The sequence below is a fragment of the Bombus fervidus genome, chromosome 1, assembly GCF_041682495.2.
Source record: "Bombus fervidus isolate BK054 chromosome 1, iyBomFerv1, whole genome shotgun sequence".
NCBI lineage: Eukaryota > Metazoa > Arthropoda > Insecta > Hymenoptera > Apidae > Bombus > Bombus fervidus.
Window position 1 is genome coordinate 22,297,660 of NC_091517.1, and position 22,195 is coordinate 22,319,854.

The window sequence follows — 22,195 nt, forward strand, 5'->3', positions numbered from 1 at the left end:
TAGAGAGCAAGGTGATGGTTATCGAAGGTGACGTTGCAACAGATGCGCAGCATTGTTGATGGAGATGTACTGAGAAATTAGAAAGAACATGTGATAGATGTGCTACGAACGAGCAACGGTGAATGATTTAAAATTATGAAATGCAAACTTCTATAGGAACGCTATTATAATGATGCAAAGCAAATGAAATTTTTAGAGTAATTTTTGTTACGATAGATTTGTCTAACGGATATTAAAGAAGCTAGTCAAATAAACGTGTGCTTCTCTCATTTATGAATTAATTTGGATTACAAAATGTACGAACTATGCTATTTCTGTAAATTTTTTCTTATAAAAATTAGTTTCTAATATACGTTAGTTCTAAATTCTTCTTTATTTTTATCTTACCTATTATTTTTCAACGACGAATGGTTCAATCTGATTTCTTGAACAGTTAATATGAATCATAATGTACACTTTCTTAAACTAATGTTTTCATTAGATATTAAAGCATCGATCGTTCCACGTGTTAGAACGAGTCTTTCTGGACACGTTTATTTGTGAATCGCGACAGAGGAATACCGCATCTGACAAAAACGAGAAAAACGTTACGATACTTTTAATTGCCAGCTGTTTCTTTATTTTTTCTTTTCATGTTTCTTTAAGTTCTTTTTATACACCGTTACCGTTCTCAGGTTCCTGTTATGCATCATTCCTTGCTTTCTTAACCGGAAAATCTACGTTGAACCAACGAATTTGCCCCTGTTCTCCAGAAAGTTAAAAACAGAGTCTAATTATGTGTTACTCCTTTAGAAAGTTTTTCTTGCCTCGAGCAATTTGCTTAAACTGTAAAACAATTCCTTTACGCGGAGTTAAAATGAAGACATAACAAGAGCATTTATAAAGTCTGATCTACTTTTTTCAGTCGAACATCAACTAAATTGAATGGACTACATTTTCCGTTTCTTTATTTTTGCAATTAAAACGCCGATATTAATGCAAATAGAAAAAAATTATCACCCTATCTCTAATTATTCTTTGATCTTTCCGTTTTACTTCAAATTTATTTTCATCCTTTCGATCGATGTTTCGATTAAGAGAAGGTTACTTTTAAGTCAGTTCTCCCTTTTTTGTTCTTCGTTTATAATTATAAAATAGTTTCGAAGTGAGTATTTCATTTCAGTTGGCAGGTTCGTTTAAAAAGCTCGTTTAAAATTGGATCGATGAAGGACACGAATATTTCAGGCGATAATGGATCGTACGGAGACGATTAAATAAACAAAACGAATCAAAACATTTTTCTCTAAATATCTATCTCAAATTACTATCTATTAGGAAACTGATGGAACTTTTAAATACATATCAGCAATTCATAGATCGAATCAGCGTCTCTCGATCTCGTTTTCCTTTCCCTAAAACCTACGCTTCTTATATCATATCATCCCTTCTATTTTGTAACATAAACATTGTCCTATATTTATTCATCCCTTTCAAAACACCGTACGCTTCTCTGCAAAAATTAAAACAGACGAGAGAAAGGAAAACAGTCCTAAGCAGCTGTAACATTATTTTCACGTAGCTGACACCTGAATAGATGGTTCGAGTACCTACGCATTCCATTCCCCGGAAAGCAACCGGACACAACCTTTTAGACATCACGATCGACATCACCAATACCACCAATGTCGACCATTTTCTCACTCTTTCCCCTACAAGTTTGCCCCTGTCGTAACCCAATGCCTCTAGACTCGCTTCCGTGCATGAGCCAGTGAGATGCAACCCGAGCTACACGTTTCCCTCGCCGCGCGTTTGCCAGTTATCACACGAAAGCTTCTTACCCTACGTAATATTCTGTCCCCCTGGAGAATACACGGCTAAACGGTTTCGTTACGTTATTAATTGACACAAAACTACCGCGTAGACTATAATACCATTACAATACGTGTTTAGATATACCTTTTGACGTGTGCATGTACTTGTGTGTTCTTGTTTGTATGCGTATGTATGTATACGTATGTGTGTGTGTATTCGTATGCGCGTGAGTCAATACACGTGAAACGCGTGGGCGTGCGAGTTAGGCGCGTCCGTGAGAGAACAACCGGGGCTTTCCGCGAGAAGCTTCGCATGCCGGAAACGAAGCAGCTTAACAGTAGTATCCGTCGAGTATGACCCTTATGGCGGCCTTAGCCACAGCAAAGCCGGGGCTACACGAGTGTTCGAGGCTCGCCGGTAACAAGCGGTTTGATCTTCGGTTACGGAGGTAAACTCTCGAACTTTGGTCGCGTTTCCACTGTGAACCCTCGTCCACGTTATACCGTTCTCTGGATTTTACCGTCCTCTGCATTTTACTACTGTCTCCTGGATTCGAGCGTTTCTACGTAACTCGTTCTACCTTTGCATAAATCAACATTGATTTTTTAATCTCTAGTTGATCACTAAGATCGATGTCATACTTACGTGCTAGACACTCGTGTGGCTTATTTATTTTAATTCTATTAGTAATAAATATTTAGTTTTTATTTTATCTTCGACGATACTCGTCCACGAGATTGATTGCCAGTTTCTCGCGCACTACCCGAAGAGACTAGGATTTTATTAGGCGAATATCCCGCGAGACGGAACTCTATCGCGTGCTTAATCAGCTGAGCCAGCCTGAAATATGGACCTACTTGGACGCGATCTTCCTACTTCATCGATCCCCGACGATCTTCTCTCGCGGAGATCGCTGCACTTGTATAACGACACCACGCGATTTCTCAGTTTCGAAGATGATCCCGCGTGTAGAGTGCAAGTTCCAGAAGCTGCGCGAACTACTCGAAGATTCCTGTGAACCTGGACTCACGAGTACACATCGTCGAATAACGTTCGCGTGTTTCGAATCTGAATTGGCATGGAGAAACTTCTCGTTCTTGTCTTTGATTGATTTTCTTCTCTTATGGAAAAATCAAGAACCAGTTCGAGACTTGAATGGAAACCGAACACGTGATCGAACGTCGTCTCCATCGACATGGATGTCTAAGGTTCCTGCATCGTATAAACGAACCGTGTATTCTTGTTTTTAGACACAGTTTTCTGTTCCATTGATTTGAATTTTGGTACGAGCATCTTGATAGAAATATCGAACGATGTGGAAACGTTATTCGATGACTAATCCGAAGATCCAAAGGAATCTTTGAATAATTTCAGCCTCGTATTGAACTGGAAAAAGACCGCTAAGAACGTGTTAGACACAATGACACCGTGACAATATGCATATACAATATCCATGATCGTTAGAATCGTACAATATAGATACACAGTTAACGTCACTAGACGCGAGTACGTATCTCTTGTTTCGTTTGGATCTTCATCCTTGCTTACTTGCGCCTTAATTCGTTTCATATAAAAGTGAGAAATGGTACACAATTGGTCCGGGTGTTTGTTCGTTGGATCTCGTTCACAAAGCGTTTCAAAAGGGAGATGGTCGTGTGTTCCACGAATGTAAACGGAACTCACGGTTCTTCTACGTTTTGTTGGAAATAATTCAACAAAGGAAAGGTCGGTTAATGCGTGGCGCCTTGATCACGGTCGAATAAAACGTATTTATAGGCTGCTCGAAGATACAGAGGAGACTCCCTCGAAACTCCGATTCATCTCTTCTTATTTGATTAAACGTTCGTTCCAATGCATTTCGCGTTACTTTCACGTCACAAAGAGTCTGTCCCCTTATGTGCAATTTCGTGAAAACAAATCATTTTTCCTCGTGAATTGCAAATATGCAATTGTGCTTTTTGTTTGCCATTACGAATAATTGATTTCATTGTTTCTCATCTTAATCTAGCGTTTTCGATTTTCTCTTTCACTTTCTCTATGTTTGTGAAATTCTGAGATCTAAGTACGATACGACACGACGATCAACAATGATAATTGCAAGTGAATTGAATTATGAGAAATGGAATTAATAGATGGTGATTTCTTGTTTCAAAATTTTCAATTCTCCAAATTACATACAATTTCCTTCCTGTATCTTCTATTACGCGATGAAATAAATTAAAAAATGTACCAATTAGTAATGGTAACGATAAATTTGTCATATGAAAACACTTTCTATATTGAATTTCTTGTAAATTGATCTCTTATTGAGTTTGAATTGCTTGTATTTCGCAATACGTAAATAATTGTCCAATAATCCCATTTAATCAACCTACGTTCAATCATTTAAACTCGTCATTAAAGAGTTCCAAGCAATAGAATACATGCATTTTACCTTTTAATCACTTGTGCCACTTTCACGTGGTTATTGTCATTGCTTTCGGAAAGAACGTTTTCTATGAGCGGCACGTGTCGTCGCATAGAATTGTTAAGCGCGCGTCTAACTGCAATTTCGTTGTAGTAGAAAAAGTAACGAGGAACGTTAGCTGCATGAAATCTCGAACCATAGGGGATCGTATCTTGAAACTATCACGTCCTTTGTTCGTCGCTACCATAAATTCGCAATAAGCAGTCGTTCTCTTTTCTCATCTTTCGGAAGAAATGGGATTCCAGCGTTAAACGTGGCTTTTATCGAAGGTATTTGATTTTACGATCACGCGTAAAATGAGATTCTTTCAAGATTATGAGAAATGTAATTTATTTTATAATAATTAATTCCTACAGCTTCAACGTCATTTTTATCGCCAATCGATTGGCATCGTTCGAAAGAGAAACTTTTATTTATTCATAGATAACGAAGGTAATTGGAAATTCCAAAGAATTTTATTTTAACTCGTTTTATAGAATGTCACGTAAGCCTCCCCTCATGCTCCTATCTGATCCAATTTTCAACAATTACGATGTGTATCATGTAGCGTGTAATCGCATGATCCTAAAACGACAGTAATCTTCGTAGAAAGACATTTAATCTACGGTAGCTGTACATCGCCGGAATAATTCAACAGCTTCCTGTTCAATGTCCTACATATTTCATAAAAACAAAACGCCAATAAACATCGGTAAAAAGTTTCGCTTCGTTTTTATAAATCGAAATAACTTTCACGTACAATTACAATTTCTTAAAAAAGAAACGATCGAATCGAATGGGAAAAAGTTAATGGAACAATGCAATCAACAAAAATAAGTTCTAGAGAAATAAACGAAAAAATTGTATTTCTAAAGCACGAGTGAAAACACAGACACTACTGGCAATTAAATACTTGGTCAATATCAAAGGTACTCGAATCACCACGCCGGTACAACAGCAAGACCGAATGGAAAAAAGAAGCATTACAAATGCTTGCTGTAGAACAATTCACTAGATACAAAGAAACTTTAGTTTTTGAAAGTCTGTTAACAATAAGACCGACGGCTATGGATTAATTGAAAATTTATCGATACGAAGCTTCCATTTCTGGTTTCGTTTGACGTGGTAGGTTTCTATATTTTGACATCGACTTATAATAGACTGATCTTTACGGAACACAGAGGGAAGCTTGTTTTTCGAGGAATTATTATCATCTTGTAACACGAAAAAGTCAGCTTTAATTTTTCACATTGTTTTTCTTGAAATAACGTTGTCACGTTTAGGAAATAAATTTTTCATAATTTTGGAAGAAAAACATTTTACAAATTAAGGGAAATGTATGAATGATTAAATCGTAAGTAGAGCGAGAATGAATCGTGTTCTAGTAACTCGATGAATAAGTATTAAATCTTTTAAGTTTACTTTAGTTTATTATGTAAATTTATATAAAAAGGAGGTCAATTTTCTATTAAAAACGTAATCCCACTAAATTTTCTTCTACTCGTTGTACAAAGCTTTTTCTACAATGCATCGAGTCTTTTATAAACTTTGAAAAGAGATTCGGTGTATTTCGAACCCGTTCCTTAAACAGGGAATTTTCCTTACGTTGATGCAACAGTATGCAAAAGTCTTAGACATAAAACTCCCAGTATTTGTTAATTTTGATATCATTTCTGAGAAGGCATTTAAATCCAACAATTAGTAGTTGCCCCCTCACCCTCACTGTTACATCGATTAATTTAAATTAACTATTATTTCGCTTTTTACATTCTCCTCGCTCTCTTCTTAGTACCTACTCCTAAAAGCTGACTTTCTTGTCATCTTTTTCTCCTAGCTCGTTCTAAGTGACTTCATACAAAATTCCCCACATGGTACGCATTCTCCTAAATCGAGGTCAGGCTTCTACTACAGCATTATCAAGAAATCTGTTGCGCAGGAAAAATCATAAAAATGCATCACCATCCTCTGTACCATTATCATCTCTTTTACATAACACGTAGAATTATATCCAAAAGGTATATTTAACCACCCTTATAAAACCAATAACCTAGTTCGTATAAAACTTTCGCAAATTGCAGTATGAGCCTGTGTTCCTATTATTATTAAATATGAACTTTGTCCCTTCTGGCAACACGACCTTTCCCTATACCAAGCCATTTGCTATTTAACACGACCATAGCCGACAACGCCCCTCGATAATCAACCCTTCGCAGAAGGGTCTGATTGCTAATTATCCAGTCACGTGGATACACCAACCATCTCACCGCAATTTCCCTTTCCTCTCGAATATCGCTTTGGAACGAGGGCCACGACAATTCTCCCGACTTTTTGCTGCTATTGACATCACCGGCGAATCACGTCTCGAAAGACCAGGCGGCCATCCGGCACGAGTGGCACGATTCGCCAATTACCAGAAGAATCGATCGGCCGACCGAACGTGATACGTGCTCCCAGGCTCTGACTAATTAAACAGAACGCGTGGTTGTTGGTCAGATCCCGAGCCACGACTCCGCGATCGCCTCGTTATTCTAGATAAAGGTGGGATTTCTTATCAGCGTCACACCTATGCGTCGAGATAGTTTCGGTTTTACGCGTCGTTCAAACGCAGAGATTTTCCATCGGTGTGAGATGATTTATCATGATACATCGAAGAACACTTTTTCGTATATTTCCGAGTGACTTTTAACTGTCGCGTTTGTGTCGCAATATGACCGTGGACGCTTTCAATTACACACGGCGTTCGAACAGAGAGTTTTCTGTTATAGTTCGACCAAGTTCCTATTTCCATTTTGATCGATCATTATTTTCACGAACTTTCTTCGAATCATCCTTTTCGTTTTTAGTCACAAACCCTCGCTATAACTATCATTTTCAGTTATACAGGGAAGTAAGATAGATTCCAAGTTCAGTTCTTATCAAATTTTGCGTAAGTGAATTTCTTATATATAAAAGCGTCGAGGTTTGTAATAAAAAAAGGAAGGAGAAATCTATAAAAATCTGGCTTGTTGAGAGAACTATATACATATATTAGACGGAGTAGTAAGTTTACTCGTGTTTTCATAAAAGAGCACTTTTGATGTTGCTACCTTTATATGAGATCCGTCTGACCGAGGAGTAATTTATCTTATTTCTTCATATCTTTCCCATGAAAAAGTTCAAATACAGTTTCACATTCTCCAAATAATTTATACAATATTGTTCGAAGTGTATGAGATATTCGTATTATGATACATTGAGAAAGCATACTCCTAAACGATTTGCAACTGCGCCAGACGCATTTATATCGATATAATGAAGAAGCATACGTCTGTTTTTCTATAGATGATATTCAAATGCTGAAGGAAACCTCTCCTTTCTTTCGACGAGGATGAAAGTATACTAAAGTGCGTTGCAAAATGATTGCGAGAATTCAGAGAAGCAAATATCTAACCTCGTTTTACTCAGAAGCTATACTAATTAACTCTATAGATTGAAAAGTAATGAAAAATGTGTTTAATGTTATAATCTTTTTTTCTTTTATTTCCTTGGAATGTATGGATATTTGTCATTTTCTTGCTGCAAATAAATTTAGGGAAATAAATTATTCGTTGCTTTGAGAAGTTTATAATTATACGTTCTAATTATCTATGCGGATAATGAAATTGAGAAATTTACAAAACTGCAATTGATCGGTTTGTGCTCTGGACAGCTTAAATAACAAATACACACACACAAAAAAAAAAAAAAAAAACACTTCGTCTAATCGAAAATGTCTAGACGTTTATCTAGGCGATAATATCTAGACTTAGACATTTACTTTCGCCGCTTATAGGAAATCCCACCTGAAGATAACCGGAATCGCGAACAGGTACAGTGCCCGGTTTTCTTCCTCCTTCCCTAAAACACTAACACCAAATGTACGTACGCACGATCAATTAATTTCTAGCTTAATTAAGAGTATTATACGGCTGCGAAGTCTTTAGATACGGAAGCATATACTTTGGACGTATGTACGACGCGAGTGTGTTACGCCTGTTCGTTCATTGCATTTACACTACACGCACGTTCGAATGTGATCGAATTGTCTCGTAGTACGACCATTCGTACGATTGCACGAGTTCATGATCGTTGCATCGGCGTGCTTTTGCGTCTCTGGCTTTATCCGTTCGATTATGAAACTATTGCGGATTCGTGTTATGCGTTGAACGGTTATCGGTACACGGAACGCGATCGATCGTTTCGAGATATCGAAATGGTATGCGAGCAGAATCTTAGCTGCTCTCGCTCGATCGTTTACGAGCGCGTGACGTAGGTATATCGGACTACGAAGCGAGAATAGAGTGATTGTTATGGGGTTGTTGAATCACGCTATCGACGTATGGTTGCGGAATAACGTGTGCTAGATCGTGGGTGCAATGTATATTCAAGTAGCGAGCAAGGTTTTAGACAAATTTCGAATAATAAGACCATCGACTCGAAATCTAAATATCTGTATCTCGTTTCAGATTTCAATGAAATCTTCTTTTATAGATATCGCAACAGAATGCACCTTGACAGTGCGTACTATGCTCGTAGAATTTTTCAAGAAATTGGAAAAAATTCAAAATTGTTTAAAAGTAAGAGCGTTCGATTCTGGTCAATTGATTCAATCGTTTTCTTCCTAACAGAAGAAGTGGCAAACAGTTTTTTCGTTAATTATATTTTCCAAAAGATACCAATAGCTATGCAACGGTCTTATATTACACCCCATTTTATGATAATCGTTTCAAGAATATACCTACGTGCCGCATCGCTTAGCTATCGAGCGTTTAATTATCTTCTATCGTACTATCGGCGTATATAATGTCCACTAGTTACGAATACTACGAGATGCACGACAACAATCGTTAATTTTACTCATTGATCGCGAATCTTCGATAGAACACACCCTTAACCACCAGGAATAAGACGTGTAAATTAGCAACGTGTAAAAAACAAACAAGTTTTCCCTCCACGATTAATCGTGTAAATATTCACAGAAAGATTCACTCGTCGAGTTTCTTCGAATTAACGTAAATGGAAACTCGTTGAATCGCGGAATTTTCTAATTTCGCGACATTCGTGCAACGCGCGGGAAGAATAGAACGGAAGGAAGTACGTAATGTATTGTCCACGTAATATCTTGTCACGCGAGTTGACGTGATATCGACTTTTGCGTTTTCACGCTCTACCAAACGGAATATATCGTGTTGTAAAATGCGGGGAACACGTGATCGACGAGAACTTTACCTTCGTATTAGATCGAAGAGCGGAACAGATTCGAAGTTACATTATTTCAATGCAATTCTGAGATAAATCGTGACATACGTTATTACTCGTATAGTACAGTAGAAATAGGATTTCTATAGAAAGACTTATGCCCTGAAAAACAATTCGGCAGGACCTTTTCTTTTTTAACTGTTGATATGTTGTACGTAATAAAAATTGTAATAAACGTAGGAAAATCGAATGGCTAGTATTTGTAAAAAGATTTCTGTTGGTTTTTCATTAGTAAGAAAATTCTGTTAAATTGAGATTAGCGAGATTTCTTGGAAATCTTTAGATGTTCTGCATCGTTTGTCTTCTTTTTTTTCTACGAGATTTCTTGGTTTTCCGACAGTTAAACGTTTCTAACTCATTGACAAAGAATTATTCTTAAAAATTAATTTTTCTATTACCTATAAGACTCACGAACGGATTTAATTTCATATCTGCATGCATCGTTTATATATCGAAAAATTATAATTAACAGTCTTTTACACAGTTCTACAATTATACGCACAATTATTCTAAGCGCAATAAAATTTCAATGATTCCTATTAAATTTCCTCTTCTTTATATTACAATTTCAAATTATATTCAGAATTATATTCAGAATGAGCGAACATTATTTTACAACTCGTCTAATTATCAACAAATAGAACGTTTCCAGATACTTTACTAAAGTTCCTCAGAAAGAATAATTACTTTTTGTTGCTCTTTAAATTGCATGTATTATTAATTGAAATGTCAATTCCTCAGGCAAATCCAGAATAAGTTGGAATTACGTCAGCGTTGCTTTTTATTGCTTTCGCGGGATCGATAAACGGTTGGATACGAATCACGGAATCCGTGTTTCCCTGGCGAAACTATCGTCGATCAGACAAATATCATCGTGTTCCCCGTGAATCGAAATATCGGTGATTGGTGAATCCATTTTCCTTTTCGCTCCTATTCGTTCCTTCACGCCTTCTCGGAAGCGATTGATTTCGATGTGCATGAGATGAGCGAGATTCTTTCCTTTTTCTTTTTCAATCGTGCCTGCGCGATTTGCTTCCCACCATTTCTATTTTCGAACATTTTTCTCGATAAACTACCCTTAACGTTGTACGAGCTTGTGCTTTTAGCGCGCACTATTCAGAAATTCGTGCGATTTAATTCGGAAGAAGCACATAGTTACTTGTTACTTAGTCCAAGTTCTTTAAGTCATTTTAATTCCGTTACTAAACCTGACGTAGGTCGATGCCGAAGATGAACGTGTTAGAGTAGAAATTTCTTAAATACTATGTTCGATGGTCGACTATAGTAGTGGTTAATGAAATTGTACGATTTCTTAAAAATACAATTTGTTGAATCTATTTAGGAATTCAAATATAGTAACAAACGTTAGAAACACTTTGTAATAACTATCGTTAAAAACTGAATGAAATTAACGAAAGAATCGATACATATGATGTATAAAAGGAACGGTTTAAATACTTCTTTATACTTAATATATATCGATACGTAGAGACTTTTGTATTAAACTTTGATTTACGATTTTCTTAACTTGAAAATTTTGTCACTTGTATCACTTTCTTCTGCAAGTCTTTCAAACGACAAAGTCGATCATTGGTCGCGTAACAATTGAATCATCGATTAACATTGAACGTAAAAAATTAATATTTTTAAGACAGTACAATTTTGGTAGCCACTGTATAAGATTAAGTTAATCGTCCAGATGTATCGATAGATTGGAATCTCGTGACTTGTAAGTACATCACTTGCATCGATAAACGCTACAAGTATCTTTAGGAAGCCTTCCGTCTTCCGTGTCATTCTAATACATTTTAAGTACAAATGCACACTGTTTCGCATATCTTTTTATTTACGCGCTATGTTATAATATCGAATTGCGTGTGCGTGAATGCGGGCGGAAAATCGAGCGTGACTTCGTTCATTGTGGGAACCTATGAAAGACTTGTCGTTCCCCTGCATGTATTGGGGAAACGTTAATTGACCGAATAATACTTAGCCTCGTCTCGCGAATTCCCTCGTCAGACCGCGCAGGCACGCGTCTCCTACTAATACTACCTTAAAGCGTATCGATTATTCAAGCACCATCTAATTATACCTATGATCTATTTTAATTAAGTGTAAGCCTCGTTTATTTTAGCGTTCGATGCGTCCGCCGTTTTGCGATATTTACTTGTCGTAATTTTTAAACGGCAGCCTCGAAATCGATCGAATCGTCGATCACGATCACCGATCGATCTGCATTTGGATTCGTGCACCCAAAATTCTCATCACCTACAAGTATATTGCTTGGCCAAGCGTCAGTGACGTTGCACTTGCTGAATTGACTAGTACCATAGTTCATTATGTCGTTTATTATATCGAAGTTCGTAATTCGGTCCTGCGCGTCTATCTCGGTCTTTATTTTCGCGATCGACGCGAAAATGGACCACGGGGACGTGATTTACGCCCGGCAAAGCTTCACTCCCGCTTTCTTCTATCGTAGTATCGTATTACATTAGTATTGACTGGATGCGCCATATCGGATGGCACCACACATATGGTTACACGTTACGCGCGAAATCGTGCTTAAATTCGTAGGTTGCTTCGTTTTACAGTCCATTTGTACGCGTACAACGTACTCGACACTCGCTAGCGAAAAGAAGCATTGGAAAATGTCCTGATAATAATTGTATCGGGTTGTATGGTCACTGGTATTGAACTGTTAAGATAACTTCAAGGAAATGGTGTTTTCTTACTAGTAGAAGTCGAGTGATATAAGTTTGTGATTGTATTACACTTGGTTCTTTTCTACGTTTTACAGCTAAATTGTGTTTTTTTTTTTTTCATAATGATGTATAAAATTAATACTTGTGAGTCGTTTCTCTAGACTTATGTCACTCGGTTCCTTGTCGAATTCTGTGCAGGATGTTAAAAGATTCTTCGATATATTCTTAACATTCATTTTATCTGCCGATATGAAAAAGATCAGTGCGTGTATTATAATTCAACATATTAAACGAAGATGAGACTGCCGCTGTTCGAAAAACAAAGTTTGTGAAAAAAAAGAACGTATTGTACGATACATATTGTGCGAATGATAACGAGTTCTAATTTTTAGAAAGTGTTTTTACATTAATAATGAAAGTTACACTTTATCAGCTATTAACATCCTGCGCATAGAATATGTCGAAAAACCTATATTACTAGAACACAATATAACCCAATCACGACAATGCTAAACATACTCCATTAAATCAGATTCTATAAATTACTTAATCCTACGACTTGACCCAATCTCCGAATCTCGAGTACGCCTTACAAAGATTTTCGTGTCCTCACTTTATCATTATACTCACTGCTGTGGGTCCCTGAGAAATGGTGGTCTCCTTGGAATCCTCGACTTCCTTCAGCTTCTCCTCTGCCTTTCGTTCTTTCAACGCTTTCAGCAACTTCCACTTTGATCCAGGTGGACCAGGACTCACCTGGCCCTCTTTTAACGTTACATCCGAGCTACCGCAGGACGAGGAATCAATTTTGATTTTCGGCAGGCTCAAAGTCGCCGTGGTAGCCGTTTCCGCGCTACCAGCTCCGTCGCGCTCGAGGCCTTCGAGGACAGTGCTCTCTGAATCCCAAGCACCCGGGATGCTGACAGATACCTCGCTAGGCGGTACACTTACGCTACCCTCTCGAGAGATTGGTTCAGAGCCAGGATGGATTTTTTCGCCGTGTCGATAAGTCGAGCCGCTCGAACTGCGCCTCGACGGTTGTTCGTCGACGTCTTTCGGCAGTTCCTCTTCTTCCTCCTCGTCCATCGATTGAACGGGACTATCAGGACCGGAAGTTTCTCCAGAGGAACCTTCTTCCATAGCAGAGGACAGTTTCTCTTTCTTAACTTCCTCTTCGTGGGCCCAAGTATGATAATCGGTCACCCTCGCAAACACCGCTTCGATACTTTCCGCAGATTTTCGCTTTGGAATAGGTTTCTCGTCTCGATACCTGTCTCTTTCCTCGATTCGACGATCCTTCGCCAGCGTTCCGTTAATCTTACTCGTTCGTAGCTCTTCTTTATCCTCCTTCGCTTGCTCTTTCGATATAGTGCCAGCTTTCATTTTCAGCTCTCTCAAGACGAAAGACATCTTCTCCTTTACCGCTTCGTCTGGTTGGTACTGATCAGCCTCCTCCGGTTCCTCTATCAGCACCTCGCCCATCTCTACCTCTATCTGCGATTGCCTCTCAAGTTCCTCGAGCTTCCTCAACTCGTACCGGTACCACTCGTCCTCGGAGTCGATCGAGTCCTCCGTACTTTGCCGCCTGGATGAGACCCTCGACGTACTTCGATAGGAATGCGTGCTTCGGTTATCCTCGTCCAATTCGCCCGGTCTTGAACCGGTCCATGGAATTTCGAGGGATTGCTGATGCCGTGGCAGGAATCGACTGCCTGACGTTTGACCCTTCGTGCTTGACGCGGATGGGCTTCCTTCCGACGGTGGAGCCTCCTCCGATATGCTGGTTACCAACTCGGGAAGCCTAGTGCTGCTAGATTTCTCGCTTCTCTCGCTTTTCTCCGACATATCTTCCGGGTACTCAAAGCTTGTTTCTAGAGTTTGGACGGTGCCTTCGTCGGACTTCTTCTCGGTGCTGCCTTCTTCACTGGGAGGTTGTTCATCGGAGACCGTGGAGGATTGTCTCTGACGATACTTGCCTAATGCTCTAGACACCGCAAATTCCATACTTGCGCCGCCCATCAGAGTCACGGGAGGAAGTTTCGGAGCCTTTTCGTTGGGAGCTTCGTCGGAGCTACCAGCGGATCGTTTAATGTCCCCGACAGTTTGAAATATCGATGAACCGCCAGAACCAGAACCTGTGCTCTTCCCAGATGTTTCTTCCTCGAAGCCACTGATCTGTTCAGGAAGTTCATGATCCACATCCTTCTTTTGATCTTTCTCTTTGGCCCAACCGTCTTGAAGAGCTTGTTGTTGTAACTGCTCCTGATGCTGTTGAATTTGTTGCTGGAGAGCTTGCTGTTGTTGTTGTTGTTGTATATATTCTTTCTGTTGCAGAGGTAATGGCTGAGTTGTCGGTTGCTGTTGCTGAGGAACTGGCTGGGGCACCTGTTTACGTTTCGTGCTAGTTGTCTTTACCTTGGCAAAGAATGGAGGTTCTTGATTTACGTCCGACATCACGCTGTCTTCGTCCTCTGACAGACCACTTTGCCTACCACTGCTCCATTCGGTCTCGGACTGTTCAGGATCCGATAAAGATTGAGACTGATGATTTCGTCTTTTGGCCTTCTGAAGGATTCCGGATACAGTGGACACCAAAGTATGTTTCTTCTTTTTCCTGGCTGCCTGGCCTCTTCCACGACCTCTTGCCATACCTGCTTCCTGCGGAAGTCTCTGCTGTTGCTCCTGCGACATATCCAAGTCTTCCCTCCTAACTCCGCCAGGTAACGAGTGACTCCTATGTCGCTTGCTCAAGTGTAAATCAGGCAACCAGTTGCTCATGGAGCTCATCGCGTTTTTTAAGGACGAACCGCGTTTTATCTTCTTGCCAGCTTTCGCATTTTCTATCTCGTGGTCTTTCAAATTCGACGCAATACTAATATACCCTGATTGAGATACTATCACGCTCGAGGCATCGTAATATTCTTGCTGATGTTGCGTTTGATCAATAGGCATTCTTCCTGTTTCGTGGTCTTGAATGTATTGATGTTCTCGTTGCCGTTGTCTCTGATATCCATCCGTAAGTTGTGCGCTTTCGGAACTACTCAACCTTTGACTGTATGGCTGGTACTGTTGCTGATAAGCTTGTGGATAGTTCTGATTCGCATACGTGTGATGATACTGATGTGCCTGATACGTCGGTGGCTGAGGATATCTTCTATCGGTGTACGGGCTTTGGGCGTAGCTACCGTCCGATGTTAGCGATCTGATACTGGAGGACGTCGAATCGTGAGGTATCTGGTCTTCCATCGAATTCAGCCACGAAGTCTCGTTCGTCTCCGTTCGCGGCAGATTCGCGCTAGTTGGATAATAAGATAGTGCGTCCGTGATATTCCCCGTGGGGAACATTGTGCGATACATCGCGGCTTTGTACCCTTCGTGGTTTGTCATTCCGTCAGTGTACGCGCTGCCTCGTGAAGGTTTCTTCAGGTGACCTCCTACAGCGGCCGATTCCGGATATTGAACAGCACTATAATTATCCTGGTAACTATTATACTGGTCCATTGCATCTGGATAGTAAGCAGTGGTCGTAGTTTTCGGACCATAGCCCCCAGCGCTACTGGTATAGACGCTCGTGATGGCCTGTTGTCGATTGCTTCCAGCTACGGAATAAATGGCAGGTTGCTCAGACCTATACACATAGTCGATCGTGGTTCCAGGCGGTACGGTGTCGTAAGTATGCTGTAAAGTTTGCTGGCGACCTCGTTTCTTTGGACTCTGACAAGTGGTCGCGATGGGTGCTGGAGGAGGTACAAAACTGTACTCCTCTTTGGTGGTCGGTGTCTTTATCGACGTGTAGCCTGACAAATGATTCATGGCCGTGGTGTAGGAGTGGCTCGTAACGGTATAAGTGGCGGTGGTGGTACTCGTGAAAGCGTCTCTTCCTTCCGGCGTATCGTACAGCGGTTCCTGCGTAATGACCGAGGTTGTGGTTTCCGGAAGAGGTGGAATTGGACTGGCAGATCTGACCGTCGTTGTACTTGGGATTAAAGTTGATCTGGGATGATCTACCGAATACGAAGTGAGCATCTTGGTGATTGAACTTTTTGGCGAGCTCGGTGACTTGTCCAGGCTGCTCCACCCACTCATTGAAGATAGGCCGGAATCAGACTTGGCTGCAACGATGTTGGCCACGCTTGGCTTGGCTGTGTGCTTAGGCGAGACTCGTGGCGACTTAGGCGAGTGAGGAGTTCGTGGACTTAGGCGACCTTGTTCCAGGGAAACCAGCTTCTCCGTGCTCCTCAAAAACGTGGGACTTTGAGGTCGTTTCGTTTCGGCATCCCTCTGATCGGGTCCTGGCATCAGGAAAGGCTCGGCTGAGTCTCGAGGAGCTGGCGGAGGTGGCGAGCTGGGTGACGGACTTGGAGGCGTTCTACTTTCCTGGAATTCCAAATTCAGTCGAGCAGTACTACCGAAGTAACCGTCCTGCCTGGTTCGAAGACTCTGCACACTGTGGACACTATGGACACTATGGACGCTTCCCGCAGAGTGAGTAGGAGATGGGATTTTGTCAGTAGTGGTGCTGTAAATGGTGGGAGAGGCGCAGGTGACAGCTGCGAAACTTTCGGCCATGAGATCGGTCAGTTCTTTGTTCTCCGCGTAACCTTTGGCGAAGCTACCGACGTCAATAGGCAACTGGATCACTGGCTCTGGACTCTTTTCTCGTACAGTTGTTGCGTAGCCACCTAGCCTGGGTGGAGTGTAAGTACTCGAAATGGAATCTAAGTTCGTTCTGGACGTGGACGTAAGTCTTGGCGAAATTGATCGAGTTGTGAAGTCACCGTCAGTGGCTAGACCGCTATCAGTACTCACTCTGGAGATAGATCGACCGGTCGATCCGGGACTTTTCGAGAAGGTCCAACTGTCGACATCGGTTTCGGCGTAAATCTTTCTTAGCTGCTCGTCTATACTACTCGCTTCTTCCGCCAGTTTAGCTTCAGCTTCGGAACTATATTGTCGTTTCGGAGAGTCCATTAACTTCGACTGTAACTCTATCAAATTCTGAGAGTCCTTTTGTAATTTATTGGTCAACCTGTCCAGTTCGTGTAATTTTTCCAGAGCGACTTGGTCGATGGAACTGAGTCTGGAGAGCTGGGCCAGATCTTGTTCGCTGACACAAGGCGTATTGCCACGATAACTTTTGTAATCAGCTGCGCTAAATACTTCGCCCTCGTCCTCGTCCGCTTCGTCTTCCTTTTTCGTCACTGATTCCTGAATTTCTTCCTTCGTTGGTTTCGTAGTCAATTCCTCGAGTTCCTTCTCTTTGGTCATAGCTTTGTCGAACATGTTCGACTCCGCCTCTTTCTTTCCATTCACATCCTCATCCTCCGCTTCTTCCCAGATCATACCCAGTTGCGACGTTGGTCTGGACGTGTCGCCGCAAATTAAATCCTCCCTGTACGCGTTGTTCAAGCTTCTGTAGAACGCCTCGTCTGGAATGTTACTCTCTTCCGCGAGAGTCTCCAGAGTGTCCAGGTTCCTCACGTTCCTATGCATGTCGGTAACTACCGCGGCAGCGGTTGAGCTGTCCTGCGTGAGTCCGTGCATTCTCGCGATCTCCTGCTGGGCTAATTTCTCTCTTATAGCGTTCGTCTCCTCTATACCCATGGTGGCGCCTATACTCTTCGCGATCGCGTCCAACTCGCCAACGGTGCTCTGTTGATTGGCCAATGTCTCCTCCACCACCACGTTGGCAGTCTCGTGAGTGCCACCGCTCGCGTAGAATTCGATCAATTGACTGATCACCGTTTGTTGTTCGTATAAGAGGCCCTCTAACTTCTCTAGCCTCTCCCACATCTTGATGTATTCCTGACTGAGCAGGTCTAACGCCCTCCAGGCGTACCTCAACTCGTTCTCCAATGTGTTCAATCTCGTGCCGAGTCTCTCCATATAGTCTCCGATTATGTAATCGATGTTGCCATCCGTGGTGGTACTGCTGTAGGCCGGTAGGGCTGGCGAGTGTGCCCTTGGGCTGGTTGGGGCTGGCCCACCCAGCTTCGTCGAATCCATTTTCATCTAAGTTTGCGTTTTTATGACGCAATACGTCGAGTCGACCTCGTGTCTCCTATCTTTCGACGAACCTCCAAGTATGATATTTAGGCTGTCGATGATCCCTGAGGCGATTCATCATGCATACTGTGCGACTCGAATGAAAACAGAATTACAGCGTTGCCTGTGGCCCGAAAAGGAACATGATCGACACTTCAATGCATCTAGCGCAGACTTTCGACATGATCAAACTACGGTAATTCGATGCACTGTTATCGATTCCCATGTTGATTGTTCTTTTCTGTTTCTTTCTTTACTTGTACTTTTTACCTCCTACTGTTCACTTTTCACACGTCGATCAAACTGTACACTATGATTCGTTCACTTGCTACGTTACGCGTAATATATATATTATATATTGTCACTCTGTCTCTCTGTTTTCTGTCCTCCAATCAACTCGTCCCTTCGTTTTTTCTATTACACTATAGCTGCATACACAAAGTCTGATAATTATTGGGCGCGATCTTGACGAACCATACGAGATCGCGCGGCACTCTGCAAATGGCACTTCGTAACCAGTCTCGTGCATTCATGCCGCTGCCGCTATCTGTAAAACAGGAGCAAACGAATTGCCGTGGCTTAGTGCGAGACATGCTCGTACTGAGTCACCGCTGACACAGTTTCCATGGTGCTACATTTATCCTATCGAAAGTATGTTAAAGTTTGTTAAGAAACAAGAACTTCAATCAGAAAGATGCACAAGACACTGGCTTATTTCCCACGAATACCGAATCAATATACATCTCCTGTATATTTGATTCAGCTTCCTCCATGATATACCTGTTTTTTTCTTTTTAAATCAACGACACAAATCAAACCAATTACCACAAAAAAGGAAAGAGAACGTAAAACATTTTTGACAATCGATATAAACGTAATATATATTACGAGATCGCTTTAAGAAACCTTTTTAAGGAGAAACAAACACAAAATGTCTTAGTCTAAACTGAAGAACACCGAAGAATCTCCGTTCTTGTCGTATCGCTAATAAAATGCTATCTATATGTAATAAAGAAAATTATGTTTATGAATGTATAGAATAAGAAGTATGAAAAAGTACGAAACTTTATCAGATTGTCAGAGCAGAAAGTGCTCTCCGTGAATCCTCAGAGAGCATCCAAACTTTGTGAAACATTTTGGTTATCGTTTAATCATGTACGCTATACAAGTCTTCATTGCGATAAATCAGTCAACCTAAATATCGTGATAATAAAATTAGTAAAATATGCATACTGTAGCATCTATTTTACTATTTTCTCGATGAAAAATCAGTTCTAACATCGGACTAATTTGAAGCTGTAAGGCTTTATTCAAATATTTAGCAGTTCGATGGTAAAATTCGCACGCGCCTTATCGAATTCGTCGCCCAGGATCTGCAATCAAGGCGAGAAGATTTCTTAGGAAAGGAATATGGATTAGAGGCCATTAAACGCGCGCTCAGGTGCTTCGAGAGCTCGTGCATAATGAAAGTCTGCATCGTAGAGCATCGATACGGAAAAGGTGCGCGTGGAGTAATTGCCGCAGCTTGGGAATCATATTTTCATTAGCATCGATTTTGCTTTACAGTTACGTTGAAGTGCTTCTGATTGTTCGACAAATGGAGCAATTGCACTTCGAAATGAGTAATGGATAAGGATATTTTTCATCATTATAAAGTTTGAGGAAGAAATATGCATTTTTCAGGATTTTTTTATCTGCTTGATCGACGAGGATCTTTTGCAAATGAGGATCCTTTTCTTCAAGAGGAAGAGATTGATTGTTGAAGGTGTTATAAATCTGATATTACGTGGACGAATATGTATCTATACAAGAGGAGCCAAGATAATATTTTTTTAATAGAAATTTTGATAATTAATAGTTGATAATTTTTGTATAGAAATTGTATAGATTTCCAAGAATTTTTATAAATTTAAATGAATTTTTTTTTCTTCACTTTTGAAATTCACGTTGTTACGCTACTCTACTAGATTATTCCAGCAATCTTTGTTCATTACAAGCCACGTGTTTGAATCGATAATGAATGCTAGCTGCATCAGGTTCGCCTGTATATCACGCGAGGCGATTGATCTTGCGTTTCCCTTCAAGCAACGTGAAGCAACACGAGCTTCGACTACTTAGGAAATATTGTTCTGTCGGTTGATATGATTTGATCTGCGAAAGAAAAGACAATGGAAACAAACACTTTCACCTGGAAATGGCAGTGCATGAGTTACAGTGCGAACGATTTTCTGCGCTGTCGTCGTTGAAACGCAAATTAGCTGACGCGAGCATGCGATTTTCCGATTGGTTTCCTTTCTTCTATGTATTCATCGAAACAGACACGCCATTTATGGTGGCCATAAAACTACCCAACGTATCGCAGAGACGGATACAAACAGCTTCTTCGCAATCTCACGACGATATTACGGTTCTATGAAACGAATTTACGTGATTGCACTGGAAGTTTAAGTTTCACTTAATCCTAAGGAACTGTCATAAAACTAAGCATTTGTATTTTACCATTGGGATCCTTAATTGTTATAAAATATATTCAAGTCGAGACGTTCATTATGGTTATCCTTCCATCAGGTAAAAAATGGCAAGGTCGGATTTTTCCCATGTTCAACGATCATTTCCACCCCCAAGCGACCGCTGCTGGGGCAACCAACACCCAGCAATAGTTTTCCTCTGCGACAGCATCGTCACCAAACTTCACTGGTTTGTCATTCTTAGATCAGTCAACATCTCTTGACTAGTTTTCCATCTTTAGATCAATCAACATCTCTTGACTGGTTTCCCATGCGTTGACCAGTCTATATTTTGACTGGTTCATCAGCCTTAGATCAGTCATCCGTTTAACTTATATCTATACGCACCGAGCGTGACTCTATGTCTATGTCTACAAAATTGTTGGAATAATGTGTATATAATAACCTGTTACTTCAGTGTTATAATCAGTTCAACCACCTCTGTTATCCTAAACGAAATAGGGTATCGATTATTTCGTGGCGTCGATCTAATCGTAACGGGAATTTACGACTCCCGTTGGCGCGCTTCCTCGCGAACGCGTCTCTCCGCGAACGATCGAACAAGACTTCTAGTTCCGGAATTCGTGGTTTACGTTAGCTGTGTGATCATTTTCGAGTCACAGTTGATGATTTTCGTGCTTAATTTGAAGTAGTTTTTTAAGATTAGAATGGAGCTTAATTATCGTGTTTTAAAATATTACTTTTTAATAATTTTTAGATGCTAGTTGAGATCCTATTTTTGTTTTCTTTTTTGGTAATATACGATCGTCCTTAAATTAAAACCAGCATTTATTAAAGTATAAGGCAATCTATATGGAAATATTAAAGTACTCGTGAGCCAGAAAAGCTCGTTTTCCAAGAAAACGTTTAATTTCTTCACAATTTTGTTTTCATCGTGTCTCTCCATGATTGTCTTTGTTAAAATGATATTTACACTTTCGCATCTGATGAATATTGAAATAAATACAATACGAACCGTGTTTGCACCGCAAATATCAGAAAATCGATAATCACCCTTGTAAATATACGAAATATTATGCAATTGCTGGCATGTAAACATAGGAACAGACGAATCTAGCGGGAATTTGGCTGATATTCACTTCACACATACACACATACAGCAAAGTTGACGATTATTACGCGTTACGCGTGTTCTATATCGACGTCCTCGTACGAATCGATAGCATTCCACGATGCCATTACGACAAGTGTTCTGTTGCTAAACGCAATTCGATCGATCGGCCAGGTATTCTACATGCAAACCGTGACGCTGGAACATCAGTCGTACAAAAGAAGAAAGAAGAATCGGAAATGGTATTTGCTGTTAACCTACTTTTTGCATATCTCTTTGAGTATCTCACTGTATCGATGAAGCTTAATTACCGATATAGTGTCCTCTTTTCAGTACATACGTTCTGTGCAAATTA

At 40.5% G+C, this 22,195-nt stretch overlaps 1 protein-coding gene across 13 annotated transcripts in view; it reads right to left on the reverse strand.

Moving 5' to 3' along the window:
• Unc-13 (unc-13) overlaps positions 1-22,195 on the reverse strand; it is a 375,091-nt gene that overhangs the window by 107,889 nt on the left and 245,007 nt on the right. For 6 of the 13 annotated variants that reach the window (XM_072009815.1, XM_072009832.1, XM_072009823.1 and 3 more), the window contains one exon: positions 12,847-18,808. The exons of the other annotated variants lie outside the window; for them this stretch is intronic. In XM_072009815.1, coding sequence (XP_071865916.1) covers positions 12,847-18,228 — 5,382 coding nt within the window. In that variant the 5' untranslated portion in view covers positions 18,229-18,808. The remainder of the gene's footprint in view (positions 1-12,846; positions 18,809-22,195) is intronic. 13 annotated transcript variants of the gene reach the window in all.